Source organism: Nerophis lumbriciformis, linkage group LG18 (genome assembly GCF_033978685.3).
Source record: "Nerophis lumbriciformis linkage group LG18, RoL_Nlum_v2.1, whole genome shotgun sequence".
NCBI lineage: Eukaryota > Metazoa > Chordata > Actinopteri > Syngnathiformes > Syngnathidae > Nerophis > Nerophis lumbriciformis.
Genome location: NC_084565.2, coordinates 39,647,501 through 39,670,659, shown reverse-complemented (window position 1 = coordinate 39,670,659; position 23,159 = coordinate 39,647,501). Strand labels below are relative to the sequence as shown.

The following is a 23,159-nucleotide window of genomic DNA, read 5'->3' as shown; positions in this document are numbered from 1 at the left end:
GTTTTAGGATTAAACGTACAAAATCCAGGATTTATAGATCTATATCAAGAAAATTAGCTAAATGCTAGCAAAAAAACATTAACACGTTAAAATGCGAACAGGTAGCATACCGATCAAAATCCATTATTTTTAGGATTAAACGTACAAAATGCGCTACATTGAACTATATTGTTAGCATGCCAAAATGGCAAACATTAGCATACTTGCAAGATGGCGCCAACCAACAAAATCCAGAATTTTTTGGTTTATATCGAGAAAATTAGCTAAATGCTAGCATAAAACATTAACGTGTTAAAATACGAACAGGTAGCATACTGATCAAAATCCATTATTTTTAGGATTAAACGGACAAAATCCAGGATTTATAGATCTATAACAAAAAAATTAACTAAATGCTAGCATAAAACATAAGCATGCTAACATGGGAAACATTAGCATACTTGCAAGATGGCGCCAACCAACAAAATCCAGAATTTTTAGGTTTATATCGAGAAAATTAGCTAAATGCTAGCATAAAACATTAACGTGTTAAAATGCGAACAGGTAGCATACCGATCAAAATCCATTATTTTTAGGATTAAACGTACAAAATGCGCTACATTGAACTGTATTGTTTGCATGCCAACATAAAATGTTAGCATGCTAACATGGGAAACATTAGCATACATGCAAGATGGCGCCAACCAACAAAATCCAGGATTTATATCAAGAAAATTAGCAAAATGCTAGCATAAAACATTAACATGTTAAAATGCGAACAGGTTGCATACCGATCAAAATCCATTATTTTTAGGATTAAACGGACAAAATGCGCTACATTGAACTATATTGTTAGCATGCCAAAATGGCAAACATTAGCATACTTGCAAGATGGCGCCAACCGACAAAAGCCACGATTTATATCAAGAAAATTAGCTAAATGCTCGCGTAAAACATTAGCATGTTAAAACGCGAACAGGTAGCATAAAGATTAAAATCCATTATTTTTAGGATTAAACGTACAAAATGCACTACATTGAACTGCATTGTTAGCATGCCAACATTAGCATACTTGCAAGATGGCGCCAACCGACAAAATCCAGGATTTATAGATCTATATCAAGAAAATTAGCTAAATGCTAGAAAAAAACATTAACATGTTAAAACGCGAACAGGTAGCATACCGATTAAAATCCATTATTTTTAGCATTAAACGTACAAAATTCACTACATTCAGCTATTTTGTTAGCATGCCAACATGAAAAACATTAGCATACTTGCAAGATGGCGCCAACCAACAAAATCCAGAATTTTTAGGTTCATATCGAGAAAATTAGCTAAATGCTAGCGTAAAACATTAACATGTTAAAATGCGAACAGGTAGCATACCAATCAAAATCCATTATTTTTAAGATTAAACGTACAAAATCCAGGCGTTATAGATCTATATCAAGAAAATTAGCTAAATGCTAGCAAAAAACATTAACACGTTAAAATGCGAACAGGTAGCATACCGATCAAAATCCATTATTTTTAGGATAAACGGACAAAATGCGCTACATTGAACTATATTGTTAGCATGCCAAAATGGCAAACATTAGCATACTTGCAAGATGGCGCCAACCGACAAAACCCACGATTTATATCAAGAAAATTAGCTAAATGCTAGCGTAAAACAATAACATGTTAAAACGCGAACAGGTAGCATACCGATTAAAATCCATTATTTTTAGGATTAAACGTACAAAATGCACTACATTGAACTGTATTGTTAGCATGCCAACATTAGCATACTTGCAAGATGGCGCCAACCGACAAAATCCAAGATTTATAGATCTATATCAAGAAAATTAGCTAAATGCTAGCAAAAAACATTAACATGTTAAAACGCGAACAGGTAGCATACCGACTAAAATTCATTATTTTTAGCATTAAACGTACAAAATTCACTACATTCAGCTATTTTGTTAGCATGCCAACATGGCAAACATTAGCATACTTGCAAGATGGCACCAACCAACAAAATCCAGAATTTTTAGGTTTATATCGAGAAAATTAGCTAAATGCTAGCATAAAACATTAACGTGTTAAAATGCGAACAGGTAGCATACCGATCAAAATCCATTATTTTTAGGATTAAACGGACAAAATGCGCTACATTAAACTATATTGTTAGCATGCCAAAATGGCAAACATTAGCATACTTGCAAGATGGCGCCAACCGACAAAAGCCACGATTTATATCAAGAAAATTAGCTAAATGCTAGCGTAAAACATTAGCATGTTAAAACGCGAACAGGTAGCATAAAGATTAAAATCCATTATTTTTAGGATTAAACGTACAAAATGCGCTACATTGAACTGTATTGTTAGCATGCCAACGTTAGCATACTTGCAAGATGGCGCCAACCAACAAAATCCAGAATTTATAGGTTTATATCGACAAAATTAGCTAAATGCTAGCGTAAAACATTAACACGTTAAAATGCGAACAGGTAGCATACCGATCAAAATCCATTATTTTAGGATTAAACGTACAAAATCCAGGATTTATAGATCTATATCAAGAAAATTAGCTAAATGCTAGCAAAAAACATTAACACGTTAAAATGCGAACAGGTAGCATACCGATCAAAATCCATTATTTTTAGGATTAAACGGACAAAATGCGCTACATTGAACTATATTGTTAGCATGCCAAAATGGCAAACATTAGCATACTTGCAAGATGGCGCCAACCGACAAAATCCACGATTTATATCAAGAAAATTAGCTAAATGCTAGCGTAAAACATTAACATGTTAAAACGCGAACAGGTAGCATACCGATCAAAATCCTTTATTTTTAGGATTAAACGTACAAAATGCACTACATTGAACTGTATTGTTAGCATGCCAACATTAGCATACTTGCAAGATGGCGCCAACCGACAAAATCCAGGATTTATAGATCTATATCAAGAAAATTAGCTAAATGCTAGCAAAAAACATTAACATGTTAAAACGCGAACAGGTAGCATACCGATTAAAATCCATTATTTTTAGCATTAAACGTACAAAATTCACTACATTCAGCTATTTTGTTAGCATGCCAACATGACAAACATTAGCATACTTGCAAGATGGCGCCAACCAACAAAATCCAGAATTTTTAGGTTTATATCGAGAAAATTAGCTAAATGCTAGCGTAAAACATTAACATGTTAAAATGCGAACAGGTAGCATACCGATCAAAATCCATTATTTTTAGGATTAAACGTACAAAATCCAGAATTTTTAGGTTTATATCGAGAAAATTTGCTAAATGCTAGCAAAAAACATTAACATGTTAAAATGCGAACAGGTAGCATACCGATCAAAATCCATTATTTTTAGGATTAAACGTACAAAATGCGCTACATTGAACTATATTGTTAGCATGCCAAAATGGCAAACATTAGCATACTGGCAAGATGGCGCCAACCGACAAAAACCACGATTTATATCAAGAAAATTAGCTAAATGCTCGCGTAAAACATTAGCATGTTAAAACGCGAACAGGTAGCATAAAGATTAAAATCCATTATTTTTAGGATTAAACGTACAAAATGCACTACATTGAACTGTATTGTTAGCATGCCAACATTAGCATACTTGCAAGATGGCGCCAACCGACAAAATCCAGGATTTATAGATCTATATCAAGAAAATTAGCAAAATGCTAGCATAAAACATTAACATGTTAAAATGCGAACAGGTAGCATACCGATCAAAATCCATTATTTTTAGGATCAAACAGACAAAATGCGCTACATTGAACTATATTGTTAGCATGCCAAAATGGCAAACATTAGCATACTTGCAAGATGGCGCCAACCAACAAAATCTAGAATTTTTAGGTCTATATCAAGAAAATTAGCTAAATGCTAGCAAAAAACATTAACATGTTAAAACGCGAACAGGTAGCATACCGATCAAAATCCTTTATTTTTAGGATTAAACGTACAAAATGCACTACATTGAACTGTATTGTTAGCATGCCAACATTAGCATACTTGCAAGATGGCGCCAACCGACAAAATCCAGGATTTATAGATCTATATCAAGAAAATTAGCTAAATGCTAGCAAAAAACATTAACATGTTAAAACGCGAACAGGTAGCATACCGATTGAAATCCATTATTTTTAGCATTAAACGTACAAAATTCACTACATTCAGCTATTTTGTTAGCATGCCAACATGGCAAACATTAGCATACTTGCAAGATGGCGCCAACCAACAAAATCCAGAATTTTTAGGTTTATATCGAGAAAATTAGCTAAATGCTAGCAAAAAACATTAACACGTTAAAATGCGAACAGGTAGCATACCGATCAAAATCCATTATTTTTAGGATTAAACGTACAAAATGCGCTACATTGAACTATATTGTTAGCATGCCAAAATGGCAAACATTAGCATACTTGCAAGATGGCGCCAACCGACAAAAGCCACGATTTATATCAAGAAAATTAGCTAAATGCTCGCGTAAAACATTAACATGTTAAAACACGAACAGGTAGCATACCGATCAAAATCCATTATTTTTAGGATTAAACGTACAAAATGCACTACATTGAACTGTATTGTTAGCATGCCAACATTAGCATACTTGCAAGATGGCGCCAACCGACAAAATCCAGGATTTATAGATCTACATCAAGAAAATTAGCTAAATGCTAGCAAAAAACATTAACATGTTAAAACGCGAACAGGTAGCATACCGATTAAAATCCATTATTTTTAGCATTAAACGTACAAAATTCACTACATTGAACTATATTGTTAGCATGCCAACATGGCAAACATTAGCATACTTGCAAGATGGCGCCAACCGACAAAAGCCACGATTTATATCAAGAAAATTAGCTAAATGCTAGCAAAAAACATTAACACGTTAAAATGCGAACAGGTAGCATACCGATCAAAATCCATTATTTTTAGGATTAAACGTACAAAATGCGCTACATTGAACTATATTGTTAGCATGCCAAAATGGCAAACATTAGCATACTTGCAAGATGGCGCCAACCGACAAAAGCCACGATTTATATCAAGAAAATTAGCTAAATGCTCGCAAAAAACATTAACATGTTAAAACGCGAACAGGTAGCATACCGATTAAAATCCATTATTTTTAGCATTAAACGTACAAAATTCACTACATTCAGCTAAATGCGAAATGCGCTACATTGAACTATATTGTTAGCATGCCAACATGGCAAACATTAGCATACTTGCAAGATGGCGCCAACCAACAAAATCCAGAATTTTTAGGTTTATATCGAGAAAATTAGCTAAATGCTAGCGTAAAACATTAACATGTTAAAATGCGAACAGGTAGCATACCGATCAAAATCCATTATTTTTAGGATTAAACGTACAAAATCCAGGATTTATAGATCTATATCAAGAAAATTAGCTAAATGCTAGCAAAAACCATTAACACGTTAAAATGCGAACAGGTAGCATACCGATTAAAATCTATTATTTTTAGGATTAAACGTACAAAATGCGCTACATTGAACTATATTGTTAGCATGCCAAAATGGCAAACATTAGCATACTTGCAAGATGGCGCCAACCGACAAAAGCCACGATTTATATCAAGAAAATTAGCTAAATGCTAGCGTAAAACATTAACATGTTAAAACGTGAACAGGTAGCATAAAGATTAAAATCCATTATTTATAGGATTAAACGTACAAAATGCACTACATTGAACTGTATTGTTAGCATGCCAACATTAGCATACTTGCAAGATGGCGCCAACCGACAAAATCCAGGATTTTTAGATCTATATCAAGAAAATTAGCTAAATGCTAGCAAAAAACATTAACATGTTAAAACGCGAACAGGTAGCATACCGATTAAAATCCATTATTTTTAGCATTAAACGTACAAAATTCACTACATTCAGCTATTTTGTTAGCATGCTAACATGGGAAACATTAGCATACTTGCAAGATGGCGCCAACCAACAAAATCCAGAATTTTTAGGTTTATATCGAGAAAATTAGCTAAATGCTAGCGTAAAACATTAACATGTTAAAATGCGAACAGGTAGCATACCGATCAAAATCCATTATTTTTAGGATTAAACGTACAAAATCCAGGAGTTATAGATCTATATCAAGAAAATTAGCTAAATGCTAGCAAAAAACATTAACATGTTAAAATGCGAACAGGTAGCATACCGATCAAAATCCATTATTTTTAGGATTAAACGTACAAAATCCAGGATTTATAGATCTATATCAAGAAAATTAGCTAAATGCTAGCAAAAAACATTAACACGTTAAAATGCGAATAGGTAGCATACCGATCAAAATCCATTATTTTTAGGATTAAACGTACAAAATGTGCTACATTGAACTATATTGTTAGCATGCCAAAATGGCAAATATTAGCATACTTGCAAGATGGCGCCAACCGACAAAAGCCACGATTTATATCAAGAAAATTAGCTAAATGCTGGCGTAAAACATTAACGTGTTAAAATGCGAACAGGTAGCATACTGATCAAAATCCATTATTTTTAGGATTAAACGTACAAAATGCGCTACATTGAACTGTATTGTTAGCATGCCAACATAAAACGTTAGCATGCTAACATGGGAAACATTAGCATACATGCAAGATGGCGCCAACCAACAAAATCCAGGATTTATATCAAGAAAATTAGCAAAATGCTAGCATAAAACATTAACATGTTAAAATGCGAACAGGTAGCATACCGATCAAAATCCATTATTTTTAGGATTAAACGGACAAAATGCGCTACATTGAACTGTTTTGTTAGCATGCCAACATAAAACGTTAGCATGCTAACATGGGGAACATTAGCATACTTGCAAAATGGCGCCAAACAACAAAATCAATGATTCAAAGGTTTATAGCAACAAAATGTGGTAAAATGCTAGCATAAAACATTAGCATGTTAATGTTAACATCCATGATTCATAGGTTTATAGCAACAAAATTAAAATGCTTATGTTAGCATGTTAGCACCTATCATGCTCCTACGCACTGCACTTAGACATAAGTCATATAGCTCAAATGCTAACATGCTAATAGTGAGCATGCTACATTGTTGTTTGGTAAAAATATATATATTAAAATGACATATCATTTCCTAGCCATAACAAGCCTAGAACTGGTCCTGGCTGGACCATAAGGTCTTAGCTGAGGTTGAACATACGTGGACATGTCCATGTGCTGCAGTCTCATCAAGAAGGTCTCTGACAGTCCCTTGTGGCCCTGCTCACAAGACTTGGTGACCCCGTCTTTCACTTCTCCGGCTGGGAAGTTCCTGGGTGGAAGCTGTGGTGGAAGGTCCTTGTTTTCTGGAGGAGAAATCATGCTTACAAGGATTGCTGCTGATTGTCTAGAAACGCCCGATGATGCTTGGAGGCCTCGGACCTGGTTCCTCCTCTAGTTCTTCCTCCCTTTGGACAGCATACTGCAGGTGCGTGATAAGGCCCATGCTAGGGTTTTGGTACGCCTCCACCAACTCCGGCAGCATGGAGTAGAACCTGATAGGAACTCCCTCTGATGCCTGTGGGGAAGAGAATGTTTTCTTTCTTGGACTTCTTAGTTGTCAAAAACTGAAGGACCATCCTCCACCTATCTGGGTCGGGATGTTTGGACTTCCCTATCTCACAGTCGGGTTAGAAATGACTTTTCACACCAGCCGTACCCTAACTTGTTTTTCTAAGTATCCACAAAGTCCAAACTGAACCAATATAGCACCCTGGAGGGGTCAGGGAAGACTAGATCTGATCTAAGTCTTAGGATAGAGCTGACCAATCTAAGTCAAAGACTCGATCTCCACCTCACTCTCTTCTGCGCGATGGTCTTCGCTTCTTGCCAGGAGATCCCCACCTTGGTCAGTTCATCAAGAGTGGACCGCCTCCAGTTGAATTTTGGTCTCCCTGGCTTCCTCTTGCCTTGAGGGTTATAGTCCAGGGCTTGTCTTGGTAGGTTTCTCGGATCCTTCCCAAGTGTATGGCCGATCCATCCCCACTTTCTGCTTTTGATTTCATTTTGAATTTGCTCTTGGTTCATGGAGGGGTCAGGAAAGACTAGATCTGATCTAAGTCTTAGGATAGAGCTGACCAATCTAAGTCAAAGACTCGATCTCCACCTCACTCTCTTCTGCGCGATGGTCTTCGCTTCTTGCCAGGAGATCCCCACCGTGGTCAGTTCATCAAGAGTGGACCGCCTCCAGTTGAATTTTGGTCTCCCTGGCTTCCTCTTGCCTTGAGGGTTATAGTCCAGGGCTTGTCTTGCTAGGTTTCTCGGATCCTTCCTAAGTGTATGGCCGATCCATCCCCACTTTCTGCTTTTGATTTCATTTTGAATTTGCTCTTGGTTCATGGAGGGGTCAGGAAAGACTAGATCTGATCTAAGGCTTAGGATAGAGCTGACCAATCTAAGTCAAAGACTCGATCTCCACCTCACTCTCTTCTGCGCGATGGTCTTCGCTTCTTGCCAGGAGATCCCCACCTTGGTCAGTTCATCAAGAGTGGACCGCCTCCAGTTGAATTTTGGTCTCCCTGGCTTCCTCTTGCCTTGAGGGTTATAGTCCAGGGCTTGTCTTGCTAGGTTTCTCGGATCCTTCCTAAGTGTATGGCCGATCCATCCCCACTTTCTGCTTTTGATTTCATTTTGAATTTGCTCTTGGTTCATGGAGGGGTCAGGAAAGACTAGATCTGATCTAAGGCTTAGGATAGAGCTGACCAATCTAAGTCAAAGACTCGATCTCCACCTCACTCTCTTCTGCGCGATGGTCTTCGCTTCTTGCCAGGAGATCCCCACCTTGGTCAGTTCATCAAGAGTGGACCGCCTCCAGTTGAATTTTGGTCTCCCTGGCTTCCTCTTGCCTTGAGGGTTATAGTCCAGGGCTTGTCTTGCTAGGTTTCTCGGATCCTTCCTAAGTGTATGACCGATCCATCCCCACTTTCTGCTTTTGATTTCATTTTGAATTTGCTCTTGGTTCATGGAGGGGTCAGGGAAGACTAGATCTGATCTAAGGCTTAGGATAGAGCTGACCAATCTAAGTCAAAGACTCGATCTCCACCTCACTCTCTTCTGCGCGATGGTCTTCGCTTCTTGCCAAGAGATCCCCACCTTGGTCAGTTCATCAAGAGTGGACCGCCTCCAGTTGAATTTTGGTCTCCCTGGCTTCCTCTTGCCTTGAGGGTTATAGTCCAGGGCTTGTCTTGGTAGGTTTCTCGGATCCTTCCCAAGTGTATGGCCGATCCATCCCCACTTTCTGCTTTTGATTTCATTTTGAATTTGCTCTTGGTTCATGGAGGGGTCAGGGAAGACTAGATCTGATCTAAGTCTTAGGATAGAGCTGACCAATCTAAGTCAAAGACTCGATCTCCACCTCACTCTCTTCTGCACGATGGTCTTCGCTTCTTGCCAAGAGATCCCCACCTTGGTCAGTTCATCAAGAGTGGACCGCCTCCAGTTGAATTTTGGTCTCCCTGGCTTCCTCTTGCCTTGAGGGTTATAGTCCAGGGCTTGTCTTGCTAGGTTTCTCGGATCCTTCCTAAGTGTATGGCCGATCCATCCCCACTTTCTGCTTTTGATTTCTTTTTGAATTTGCTCTTGGTTCATGCATCTCCACAGGTCTACATTCGATATCTTGTTGGGCCACCAAATCCTGAGACAGTTGTTAATAAACACTTGTAGTTTATTGATGGTTGATTTGGTGGTTTTCCAGGTTTCACAGCCATAAAGAAGGACCGATTTTACATTTGTATTGACGATTCTGATTTTGGTGTTTCTGGAGAGCTGGGAAGAGAGCCATACAGGTCGGAGAGATCTGACCAATCTGAGTCTCAAACTAGATCGGACCAATCTAGGTCTAAGACTAGCTCAGACCAAACTAAGTCTATGATCATGAACTGATGAAGTCTACTCGGATGAGATAAGACAAACCAAACAGTCCAGTTGCGATGGAATGAAAGTCCTGAGAATGAAAGGACCTGGATGAATGAGAACCTCCATAGACACTCTGGTTAACAAATTGTGAGCTTGTGTCCAAAACATGTTGAGGTTCAGTTTCAGCTCCTGCCTACTTGTATTTATTGAACCGTAAGAACCGGCCCCATGTCTCGTCGGGTAACTTAGGACAGGATTGGTAGGAAGTACAAGCAGTACAGTCGCTGGTCTGCCTTTTAAACCAGGCAGTTTGTATTCTACCCCCAAGTCAGGTCTTTTTTTGACCCTCTCAACACCTTCCCTGCCTACCTCTTGTAGCTGAGGGATATATTTATTTCTTTTCAACGATAGTATTTGCTGAGGATACAGCAAATACTGAAGAAGTCCCAAAGGGACTATATACTATATATGGTCAAGACTTATACATAACCACTGCCTAAAGTCCAGATTTGGGTAGACTTCAGTCAAGTCGGACAACCCCCTGTTCTGCTCTGCCCTAATACAGTAAGTTGTGAACCGGCATCCAAGTCTTTCATGTCTCCGTTATGTTACGTGTGTCGGCAAGTCTGGTATCGGCCCGAAATGTAGATGAAATTGATTGTTAAAGCTCCTCCTAATCTCTTTACTCATTGTGTCCAAATATTGCCTACTATCATTGATCATCGACCGTCTCCTTGGTCTTCAGGAACAAGTTGTCGTGCACCCCTCCGCCAGCCTGTGAACCTCCTTACTAGTATGCCGTCTCTTCTCCACCTCTGCAAATTGTAATGATGGCATTGGTGCTATGCAGTCATGGGCGTACACTGAGGACAGGAAAGGGCTGAGGACACAGCCCTGCCGGGCCCCTGTACTCAGAGCCGGAAGGAGGAGTGGTGGGGGCCCATGCTGACTGACTGTGGTTGTCCTGAGACTTAGGTGTAACGACGACAGTGACATACTGCACCAATCCATCCATCAATAGCCGGATTCGCATATACTAGTTCTCGGGAAGAACTACCACACTCGAGTTTAGTTATAGGAACTACCCTTCTCCATAGGGACTTTTCCTTTTCACGTTCACACATGGCTGGGGATGCTGGGGACCTTGGTAAGATACATGTGTTACGCATATCCGCCTGCGACCCGTGACGTATTACTTTAGCGCCTCACCCACCACTGCCAAACTACCAACAACCCTCCCGCCAAAAGTGAACAGAGAAACAACACAAGCAAGAATGGAGACCTCGGAAGCTACCCTACCCGCTGAATCTCCTCTGTGGAGAGCTCCTCGTTGGTCCTTTTATTGGTGGCTGTGTCCATTTTTCCTGTTGCTGTTGCGATCTCGTAAACAACTCTGTGGGACTTTTGAATAATGGCATATCCGGCAAGTCTTGTCAGTTCAACCAATCACCAAAAACCTACGTATTTTAGTTCCTATGGGACTCAGTTTAGACCCTGCCTCAGAGCAGGAGCTAAAATGGTTATAGGATCTGAGTTCAGTCCCTAGTTCCTGTATGTCGGAACACGCCGAAAAACGGCCAGGGGATTAAAAAGGTTATAGGAACTCCAAAAAGTCCCTACAGTCGGAAAACGACTAATTTGTTTCTCTCTCTCTCTGGTTCTCAACAAAAGCGGATGCTTTCCCTCTCTCTCCCTTATCTCTCCTGCTTTTGCTTCTTAACTCTCTTGGACCCTTTTTTGCACTGCTCTCCGAAATCTAAACAACGGAATTGATCAACTTGCCTCTCAACGCAATTGACGAGAAGCTCGGGTCGGGGGGAACTTGTCTGTCCTGACGGAACGTTAGTCGCTGGATACACGATGGACTCCTGGGAGAAGTGGAGGGCCGTGTACCTGGCGATTCTTCCAGTCAAGTTGTCACGATTCGGAATCGTGAAAACAGGACATCTGCTGATTGGGGTAAGCGTTGCTTTGGTGTATCGAGAAATTCGGAAGATGCTTGCAGTCGTTCAAGGTACCCTACAAATGATTGATGGGATGGGCAGGGCTGTGGGCACTAAGACTGTAGCGATTTCTGAACTAAATCGCAAACTGGATAACACCTCGATGAATATGCAAAGCTATATTATGACACAATTGAGGACCAGAAGGGACAACTAGAATAGACAAACCTATTGGAATGCGCCTCTTCCTGTTCTGTCTACCCATTTATACCGTATGTCTGATTTCGGACATACGGAAAAGGGGTTGCGGAGGAGACCCTGCCCCGAGTGGAGGAGTTCAAGTACCTTGGAGTCTTGTTCACGAGTGAGGGAAGAGTGGATCGTGAGATCGACAGGTGGATCGGTGCGGCGTCTTCAGTAATGCGGACGCTGTATCGATCCGTTGTGGTGAAGAAGGAGCTGAGCCGGAAGGTAAAGCTCTCAATTTACCGGTCGATCTACGTTCCCATCCTCACTTATGGTCATGAGCTATGGGTTAGGACCAAAAAGGACAAGATCACGGGTACAAGCGGCCGAAATGAGTTTCCTCCGCCGGGTGGCGGGGCTCTCCCTTAGAGATAGGATGAGAAGCTCTGTCATCCGGGGGGAGCTCAAAGTAAAGCCGCTGCTCCTCCACATGGAGAGGAGCCAGATGAGGTGGTTCGGGCATCTGGTCAGGATGCCACCCGAACGCCTCCCTAGGGAGGTGTTTAGGGCACGTCCGACCGGTAGGAGGCCACGGGGAAGACCCAGGACACGTTGGGAAGACTATGACTCCCGGCTGGCCTGGGAACGCCTCGGGACCCCCCGGGAAGAGCTGGACGAAGAGGCTGGGGAGAGGGAAGTCTGGGCTTCCCTGCTTAGGCTGCTGCCCCGCCACCAGACTTTGGATAAGCGGAAAAAAATGGATGGATGGATGGGATGATTTCAGACGGTTGTACTGAAAACAAATTCCGTTGTACTTTTTAAGTGCAATGACAATAAAGTTAGCTTCCAGTCCAAGTCAGGATGGTCCTCCTCCGGAGGGAGACCTCGAGATACCTGAATAACTGAGGCGGAACTCTTCCCCAACTCATTGCACAGTCCAATTTTTTTTTTTTTTACCATTTTCCCAATGACTACATTATTTCCTGACTGTCTGCTCGTCTTCCTCCAGGTTTTGGTCTTCAGTTTCACCTGGTCTCATTAGTTTAGCTCCCGCCATTGTTCTAGCCTGTCTGTAAACAGCCTCCAGTTTCACTTCTGTCTGGTACGATCTAGTCTGTCCGCGCCATCTGCATACTTGTCAACCTTAAGACCTCCAAATTCGGGAGATTTGGGGGCCGGGGGCTGGGTTAAGGGGGGAGGAGTACATTTATAGCTAGAATTCACTGAAATTCAAGTATTTCTTATATATATATATATATATATACACATATATACAGTAAATACTTGACTTTCAGTTAATTCTAGCTATATATTGTCGGAGGCAGATATTTACATATATCCAAATTTAAGTGTTACTTCTTTTTATTTCATTGTCATATTACAAAACAGCTAGTGTTTTTCTTCCAAATGTGGTCTTTTGGTTGTCTGCAAAACTGTGTGCTTAACCTTGAAGTGAGGAATGTTAGAGAGAGCGATATTAAGCATTTGTTTTGGCTAGAGAGACATGACTGCCAGGGGGGGGAGGAAGAGAGACTTAAGAGGAGAGGGGTTTTGGTCGAGGGGGGCCAGACCATCTTAGCGGGGCGATCCGAATGTTCTATGCTGTCTCTGTCAATGTATATATGCAAAGCTTTGCAAATATATTACAAAATACCTATTATGTCTCTGGTGGTTTTTCAACTCAGCTTTTAAGTGTCGTAAAGAGCTTGGGAGCGACTTGTGACTTGAATTCCCTGGGAGGAACAACTGGTCCAAAACGCAACAATATATATATATGTATTTTATTATATATATATATATATATATATATATATATATATATATATATATCCATCCATCCATTTTCTACCGCTTATTCCCTTTGGGGTCGCGGGGGGCGCTGGAGCCTATCTCAGCTACAATCGGGCGGAAGGCGGGGTACACCCTGGACAAGTCGCCACCTCATCGCAGGGCCAACACAGATAGACAGACAACATTCACACTCACATCCACACACTAGGGCCAATTTAGTGTTGCCAATCAACCTATCCCCAGGTGCATGTCTTTGGAGGTGGGAGGAAGCCGGAGTACCCGGAGGGAACCCACGCAGTCACGGGGAGAACATGCAAACTCCACACAGAAAGATCGAACCCATGACTACTCAGGACCTTCGTATTGTGAGGCAGATGCACTAACCCCTCTGCCACCGTGAAGCCCCATATATATATATATATACATATAAATAAAATAAATACTTGAATTTCAGTGTTCATTTATTTACACATATACACACATAACACTCATCTACTCATTGTTGTATTTGAAAGTGCAATGCTTTGCAGCCAGTAGCACAGCCTTTGAAGGAGCGTAGGTATGGGCAGTGTAACATTCTGGGTTGGAGTCAATAACCAATCGAGGTGACGAAGTTACGTCTCTTTACTTAAGTTCATACTTCCGAACCGACTCCCACACTTGCCGTCAGGGTGCGCAATACAACGTAAACCGATGGCCAACCGAAAAGTAACCACAGAAGACTATACAGTATAGTGTTCTGTGGTTACTTTTTGGTTGGCCAAGCGGACGTGACGACAGGCTGTCCTCACTCAGGTCCGGCCGGAAATCGGGAGAATGATTGTCCAAGGGAGATTTTCGGGAGAGGTACTGAAATTCGGGAGTCTCCCGGAATATTCGGGAGGGTTGGCACGTATGGTTTCACCTGGTCTCATTAGTTTAACTCCCGCCATTGTCCTACCCTGTCTATAAACAGTCTCCAGTTTCACTTCTGTCTGGTACGATCTAGTCTGTCCGCGATCTCTCGTCCGAAGAACACCGGGGAGTCTCCCCTACTAGTCCGCCTTGGTCGTCAACCCCCGACTCACAAGTCCGCACATACCTTGATGGACAACTGCAACACCTCCAACCCACCTGGACTGAGAGCTTCTTGTCCTCGTTGGGCAAGATCCTGTACGTGTACACGCATTTCTGGAATCTGCGGTTTGACACGGCGACAATGCGCGTTATTTCCCCGAGGTTCGAGCCCTCGGCGTGGAGGTTTGTTGCAAGTACTTACAGAACGCACAACCGGAAAGTAACCACAGAAGACTATACGGTATAGTCTTCTGTGGTTACTTTTTGGTTGGCCAAGCGGACGTGACGACAGGCTGTCCTCACTCAGGTCAGCACGGACCTGGAGGGTCCGGCCGGAAATCGGGAGAATGATTGTCCCGGGAGATTTTCGAGAGAGGTACTAAAATTCGGGAGTCTCCCGGAATATTCGGGAGGGTTGGCACGTATGGTTTCACCTGGTCTCATTAGTTTAGCTCCGGCCATTGTTCTAGCCTGTCTGTAAACAGTCTCCAGTTTCACTTCTGTCTGGTACGATCTAGTCTGTCCGCGATCTCTCGTCCGAAGAACACCAAGGAGTCTCCCCTACTAGTCCGCCTTGGTCGTCAACCCCCGACTCACAAGTCCGCACATACCTTGATGGACAACCGCAACACTCCAACCCACCTGGACTGAGAGCTTCTTGTCCTCGTTGGGCAAGATCCTGTACGTGTACACGCATTTCTGGAATCTGCGGTTTGACACGGCGACAATGCGCGTTATTCACCCGGGTTCGAGCCCTCGGCGTGGAGGTTCGTTGCAAGTACTTACAGAACGCACAAGGCAAACGCTCCTTGTATGGACTCGCTGTCACGAATGAGGAAGCTTCCGTCTCTGCCCGCCTTGGAGAGGAGATCCTCCGTCTTGGACCGGGTGATGTTTCCGTGGCACCAGGCCTGAGCGCACTGCATCCTGCCCGGCTATAGCGAAGACCTCAAGATTTTTGCATCTGCTCTTAAACAAATGTGGCGTTTTAATGCTGGTTTTTAGTTCATCTTTCACAAGTCCGGTCTTTTATTCTCACTTCCTCATTTGAGCAGAGACGAGGCACACCCCCCACCGCCCGCTATGCCGGATATAAAAGTGTATTTCACACATCCAGCTGTTGGTAAATACGCAGAATTGAGCTTGGTTCTCCTCATCTTTGTTAGTTTTCTCTCATAATTTGCGTGCGGGGACTGTCGGAACTCGAGGCTCAAATGAGGAAGTGCCGAAGAAAAGGAACCGGCTCGTTGAACCGGACCACTGGGACCTACCTGAGAGCGCATTCCAGTAAACTGCGGTGTGGCGCCCGTGCGAATCCCCTGGCATTGAGCCTAATAATGTCCCGTGCAGGAAGCGCACGTTCACAAGGGCCTTGCCGTTCTCGTGCGGCGGACAGGAAGCGGTGCAGAAATAGGAGGAAAATAGAAACCACAACGCGGGGTCACGTGACTCAAAAAGAGATGTGCGAGTGACAAGCCCTGAGCTTGAAATAGATTTGTCACTTTCGCAGTGAAAGGTCACCGCTTGACGACAAAAAGTGCACAAAATAATACCTTTATTGGTGGAATAAAGCGGTGAAATAGGTGTTAGATGCACAAGTGCGAGGGTTAGAAACATACATGCACTATATTGACAAAAGTATTTGGCCACCTGCCTTGACTCACGTATGAACTTGAAGCATACTTGCCAACCCTCCCGGATTTTCCGGGAGACTCCCGAAATTCAGCGCCTCTCCCGAAAACCTCCCGGGACAAATTTTCTCCCGAAATTCAGACGGAGCTGGAGGCCACGCCCCCTCCAGCTCCATGCGGACCTGAGTCCGCTTTCCCACAATATAAAGAACGTCGACAGTAAAGCAGTCCGTCTGCCGTAAACAGCAATGTTGTGACACTCTTAAACAGGACAATACTGCCATCTAGTGCATTTGATGAAAGCACTATTGTGCGTGCCACACAGCAATGCATCATCAGAGAGGGTGTTCAGCATGGTTAGAAAGATAGTGACAGAGAATAGAACAAGGATGGACAATTCAACCCTTAACTCAACAATGAGTAGATGAGTGTTATGTGTGTGTATATGTGTAAATAAATGAACACTGAAATTCAAGTATTTATTTTATATATATATATATATATATATATATATATATATATATATATATATATATATATATATATAGCTAGAATTAACTGAAAGTCAATTATTTCTTATATATATATACATATATATATATATATATATATATATATATATCCATCCATCATCCATCCATTTTCTACCGCTTATTCCCTTCGGGGTCGCGGGGAGCAGGCCCGGCCCTAACCAATCTGGCGCCCTAGGCAAGATTTTAGGTGGCACCCCCCCACATCGGCAGTGAAGTGTATATACTCACAAGAAACCGAATAGCTTTGTCTTTGACCTTTTTTTTTTACTTACAACTAACCCTAATATATAAAGGGGTGGAAAAGTGACTATTACCTGCAGGGCAAACATTAGCTAACCAGAAGGCAATAACAGTGTAAACAAAAACACCTGCTTAAAAGATCTAATACAAATGTCCCTGAGGAATGTAAGGTGGGAGTACTGTAATTACCTAACGTTACATTATTATTTTCCATAACAATTTAGCCCCCTCCACAATATTAACCCGACGTTAAAACAGTACTAGCTATTTATTGATTAGCAATTGCCGAATCATGTAGCATTAGCTTAATGCTAAAAAGCCAGGTTACTATCACATTCTGTAACAGACAAATAATTTCATGTAGGCTAACGTTACCTACCTGCTACCTCTGTCTTTTCTCGTTTCTCCTCCTCTTCTTTTCTCTTTTTTCTTCCCTGGGCACCTGACAGTTTTGGCCGTTTTGACATCTTGTGTTGATTTTTTGATGTGGTAACGTCCAAAAAGAGTCATGATACGGGAAGGGAGGGGGCGCACCGTGCGGGGGGAAGGGGGGAGGGGGGGGGGGGGGCGTAATGTTGTAACAAATAATATTTCTATTAAATAGGCTTTACTTTGCATTTTAATTAACGTGGGATTATTTTTTATATTTAGAAAAAATAGTACCAACTTTTTTTTTTTTTTTTTTTTTTTTTCCTCCAACATTTGTGGCACTGGCGTGGCGCCCCCTGATGGACGGCGCCCTTAGCATTTGCCTATACGGCCTATGCCACGGGCCGGCCCTGGCGGGGAGAGATATATATATATATATATATATATATATATATATATATATATATATATATATATATATATATATATATATATATATGAAATACTTGACTTGGTGAATTCTAGCTGTAACTATACTCCTCCCCTCTTAACCACGCCCCCAACCACGCCCCCGCCCCAACCACGCCCCCACCCCCCGAAATTGGAGGTCTCAAGGTTGGCAAGTATGACTTGAAGTGCCATCCCATTCCTAACCCATAGGGTTCAATACGACCTTTTGCAGCTATTACAGCTTCAACTCTTCTGGGAAGGCTGTCCACCAGGTTGCGGAGTGCATTTATAGCAATTTTCCACCATTCTTCCAAAAGCGCATTGGTGTTGGTGGAGAAGGCCTGGCTCTCAGTTGTCCGTTCTGATCATACTTGCCAACCTTGAGACCTCCGATTTCGGGAGGTGGGGGGTGAGGGGGTGGGGGGCGGGGTGGGGGGCAGTGGTTAAGAGGGGAAGAGTATATTTACAGCTAGAATTCACCAAGTCAAGTATTTTATGTATGTATATATATATATATAAGAAATACTTGACTTACAGTGAATTCTAGCTATATTATATATATATATATATATATATATATATATATATATATATATATATATATATATATATACTGTACATGTGTATATATATATATATATATAGTTATGTGTGTATATGTGTGTATATTGACACAGCTCACTTTGCGCGTAATAAGTTAATATCACACGTTACTAAATGTTACGTTCCTGTGCAAATTTTCACATCATTTTTTTTGTTCAATTTTACAGAAGGATATTTATTTATTACATTTGTTTTCCAAAAAGTACAATTTTCTTCTTTGCTACATATGTGACCTAACTGTTGGCTTTGTAAGGTCATGTTACCTTAAAAACCTAAACAAAATTGAGGCCGGTCCACCTGTTTTTCCCTCTTTCTTTTCAAATAAAAATCGATAACTGAACGGAATCGTTAAACAGAATCAAAAGTGGAATTGGATCTTATCAATTCCCGTTCCTATACACACTGCGGGATATGATGCGATATTCCGTTTTTTTTTTTGTTGAATTAGATTTTTTTATGTAGCCCTTTTACATCACAAAAAAGAAACAATATGCGAGCTGCCTTCATAAGCCGGCACAACCTGCCATGCCGGGCCGGAATATAATCTTCTGTTGGCGTACATACCCTCCGTCGTCTTGAAAGTGAGCTGTGCGTCTCACTTTTTTATATATATAAATAAGAGAAATACTTGAATTTCAGTGTTCATTTATTTACACATATACACACATAACACTCATCTACTCATTGTTGAGTTAAGGGGTTGAATTGTCCATCCTTGTTCTATTCTCTGTCACTATTTTTCGAACTGATGATGCATTGCTGTGTGGCACGCACAAAAGTGCCTTCATCAAATGCACTAGATGGCAGTATTGTCCCGTTTAAGAGTGTCACAACATTGCTGTTTACGGCAGACGAACTGCTTTACGGTAGAGGAAAACACGTCACTTAGGTCCGCATGGAGCTGGAGGGGGGCGCGACCTCCAGCTCCGCCTGAATTTCGGGAGATTTTCGGGAGAAAATTTGTCCCGGGAGGTTTTCGGGAGAGAATCTGAATTTCGGGAGTCTCCCGGAAAATCCGGGAGGGTTGGCAAGTATGGTTCTGATTCATCCCAAAGGTGTCAAGACTCTGTGCAGGCCAGTCAAGTTCATTCACACCAGACTCTGTCATCCATGTCTTTACCTTGCTTTGTGCACTGGTGCACAGTCATGTTGGAAGAGGAAGGGGCCTCGCTCAAAACTGTTCCCACAAAGTTGGGAGCATGTAATTGTCCAAAAATGTTTTGGTATCCTGGAGCATTCAAAGTTCCTTTCACTGGAAATAACTCCTGAAAAACACCATAATTCCACACTCGGCACAATGCAGTCCGAAATGCAGCGTTCTCCTGGCAACCTCCAAACCCAGACTTCGTCCATCAGAATTTGTTGCACAGGTGGCATCCTATGACAGTTCCACGCTGGAAATCACTGAAAGCGGCCCATTCTTTCACAAATGTTTGTAGTAACAGTCTCCATGCCTAAGTGCTTGATTTTATACACCCGCCCAAGTGATTTATGTACATTTATTGATTAGGACACCCTGATTCTGATCATTTGGATGGGTGGCCAAATACTTTTGGCATTTAGCATTCCCCCGAGTCGTTTCCCGTTGTATCATATTTACATCGAAAGGACAGAATTGGGATTATGCAAGGCTAGTGGCCACATTTACAACAAAAAGTAATAGTCAAGTATCACGAGTACAAAAGAAGTTTAGCAAAAAAAAAAAGGCTCCTAAACGTACAAATTGACTGTTAGCGCTGTGCTAATTCATCTTAGCACAAACATCGCTTGACATTTCCTAAAACAGTTTCCAGCACAAACTTGGTAAAAAAAACATTTTCTGCGACTTTTAGCCGAGAAAAGAACCGATTAGACCAGCTGGACGCCAAAGAATCCCTTTATTTATTATTCAAACACAGTGTTACTGTTCAAACTGTGTGTAATGTTACAGTAACTTGTTTTAATAAATACTTAGGTCTACTACACTACTGTATTTAATGTTGTCATTATGGTGGTACTTAATGAATACTTAGGTCTACTACACTACTGTATTATTATCATTATGGTGGTACTTAATGAATACTTAGGTCTACTACACTACTGTATTTAATGTTGTCATTATGGTGGTACTTAATGAATACTTAGGTCTACTACACTACTGTATTTAATGTTGTCATTATGGTGGTACTTAATGAATACTTAGGTCTACTACACTACTGTATTTAATGTTGTCATTATGGTGGTACTTAATGAATACTTAGGTCTACTACACTACTGTATTATTATCATTATGGTGGTACTTAATGAATACTTAGGTCTACTACACTACTGTATTTAATGTTGTCATTATGGTGGTACTTAATGAATACTTAGGTCTACTACGCTACTGTATTTAATGTTGTCATTATGGGGGTACTTAATGAATACTTAGGTCTACTACACTACTGTATTTAATGTTGTCATTATGGTGGTACTTAATGAATACTTAGGTCTACTACACTACTGTATTTAATGTTGTCATTATGGGGGTACTTAATGAATACTTAGGTCTACTACACTACTGTATTTAATGTTGTCATTATGGTGGTACTTAATGAATACTTAGGTCTACTACGCTACTGTATTTAATGTTGTCATTATGGGGGTACTTAATGAATACTTAGGTCTACTACACTACTGTATTTAATGTTGTCATTATGGTGGTACTTAATGAATACTTAGGTCTACTACACTACTGTATTTAATGTTGTCATTATGGGGGTACTTAATGAATACTTAGGTCTACTACACTACTGTATTTAATGTTGTCATTATGGTGGTACTTAATGAATACTTAGGTCTACTACACTACTGTATTTAATGTTGTCATTATGGTGGTACTTAATGAATACTTAGGTCTACTACACTACTGTATTTAATGTTGTCATTATGGTGGTACTTAATGAATACTTAGGTCTACTACACTACTGTATTATTATCATTATGGTGGTACTTAATGAATACTTAGGTCTACTACACTACTGTATTTAATGTTGTCATTATGGTGGTACTTAATGAATACTTAGGTCTACTACGCTACTGTATTTAATGTTGTCATTATGGGGGTACTTAATGAATACTTAGGTCTACTACACTACTGTATTTAATGTTGTCATTATGGTGGTACTTAATGAATACTTAGGTCTACTACACTACTGTATTTAATGTTGTCATTATGGTGGTACTTAATGAATACTTAGGTCTACTACACTACTGTATTTAATGTTGTTTATTATGGTGGTACTTAATGAATACTTAGGTCTACTACACTACTGTATTTAATGTTGTCATTATGGTGGTACTTAATGAATACTTAGGTCTACTACACTACTGTATTTAATGTTGTCATTATGGTGGTACTTAATGAATACTTAGGTCTACTACACTACTGCATTTTAATGTTGTCATTATGGTGGTACTTAATAAATACTTAGGTCTACTACACTACTGTATTTTAATGTTGTCATTATGGTGGTACTTAATGAATACTTAGGTCTACTACACTACTGTATTATCATCATTATGGTGGTACTTAATGAATACTTAGGTCTACTACACTACTGTATTTAATGTTGTCATTATGGTGGTACTTAATGAATACTTAGGTCTACTACACTACTGTATTTTAATGTTGTCATTATGGTGGTACTTAATGAATACTTAGGTCTACTACATTACTGTATTTTAATGTTGTCATTATGGTGGTACTTAATGAATACTTAGGTCTACTACACTACTGTATTATTATCATTATGGTGGTACTTAATGAATACTTAGGTCTACTACACTACTGTATTTAATGATGTCATTATGGTGGTACTTAATGAATACTTAGGTCTACTACACTACTGTATTTAATGTTGTCATTATGGTGGTACTTAATGAATACTTAGGTCTACTACACTACTGTATTTAAAGTTGTCATTATGGTGGTACTTAATGAATACTTAGGTCTACTACACTACTGTATTTTAATGTTGTCATTATGGTGGTACTTAATGAATACTTAGGTCTACTACACTACTGTATTATCATCATTATGGTGGTACTTAATGAATACTTAGGTCTACTACACTACTGTATTTAATGTTGTCATTATGGTGGTACTTAATGAATACTTAGGTCTACTACACTACTGTATTCTAATGTTGTTATTATGGTGGTACTTAATGAATACTTAGGTCTACTACACTACTGTATTTTAATGTTGTCATTATGGTGGTACTTAATGAATACTTAGGTCTACTACACTACTGTATTATTATCATTATGGTGGTACTTAATGAATACTTGGTAGGCGGCCCTCAGGGGGAGGATGACCACGTAGGACACGTACTACACTACTGTATTTTAATGTTGTCATTATGGTGGTACTTAATGAATACTTAGGTCTACTACACTACTGTATTATAATCATTATGGTGGTACTTAATGAATACTTGGTAGG

General features: G+C 40.4%; 1 protein-coding gene across 3 annotated transcripts in view; it reads right to left on the bottom strand.

Moving 5' to 3' along the window:
* Positions 1 to 15,847, bottom strand: part of inpp5d (inositol polyphosphate-5-phosphatase D) — a 92,804-nt gene extending 76,957 nt beyond the window's left edge. Inside the window, exons 1-4 of one of the 3 annotated variants that reach the window (XM_072915129.1) lie at positions 15,655 to 15,847; positions 15,511 to 15,574; positions 7,421 to 7,556; positions 7,200 to 7,344 (exon numbers count right to left, since the gene is read on the bottom strand). In XM_072915129.1, coding sequence (XP_072771230.1) covers positions 7,200 to 7,344; positions 7,421 to 7,556; positions 15,511 to 15,574; positions 15,655 to 15,794 — 485 coding nt within the window. In that variant the 5' untranslated portion in view covers positions 15,795 to 15,847. Of the gene's footprint in view, positions 1 to 7,199; positions 7,345 to 7,420; positions 7,557 to 14,925; positions 14,990 to 15,510; positions 15,575 to 15,654 lie in introns of those variants that run through there. The other 2 variants (XM_061978384.2, XM_061978385.2) reach the window with 2 other exon arrangements.
* Positions 15,848 to 23,159: the final 7,312 nt, after the last annotated feature.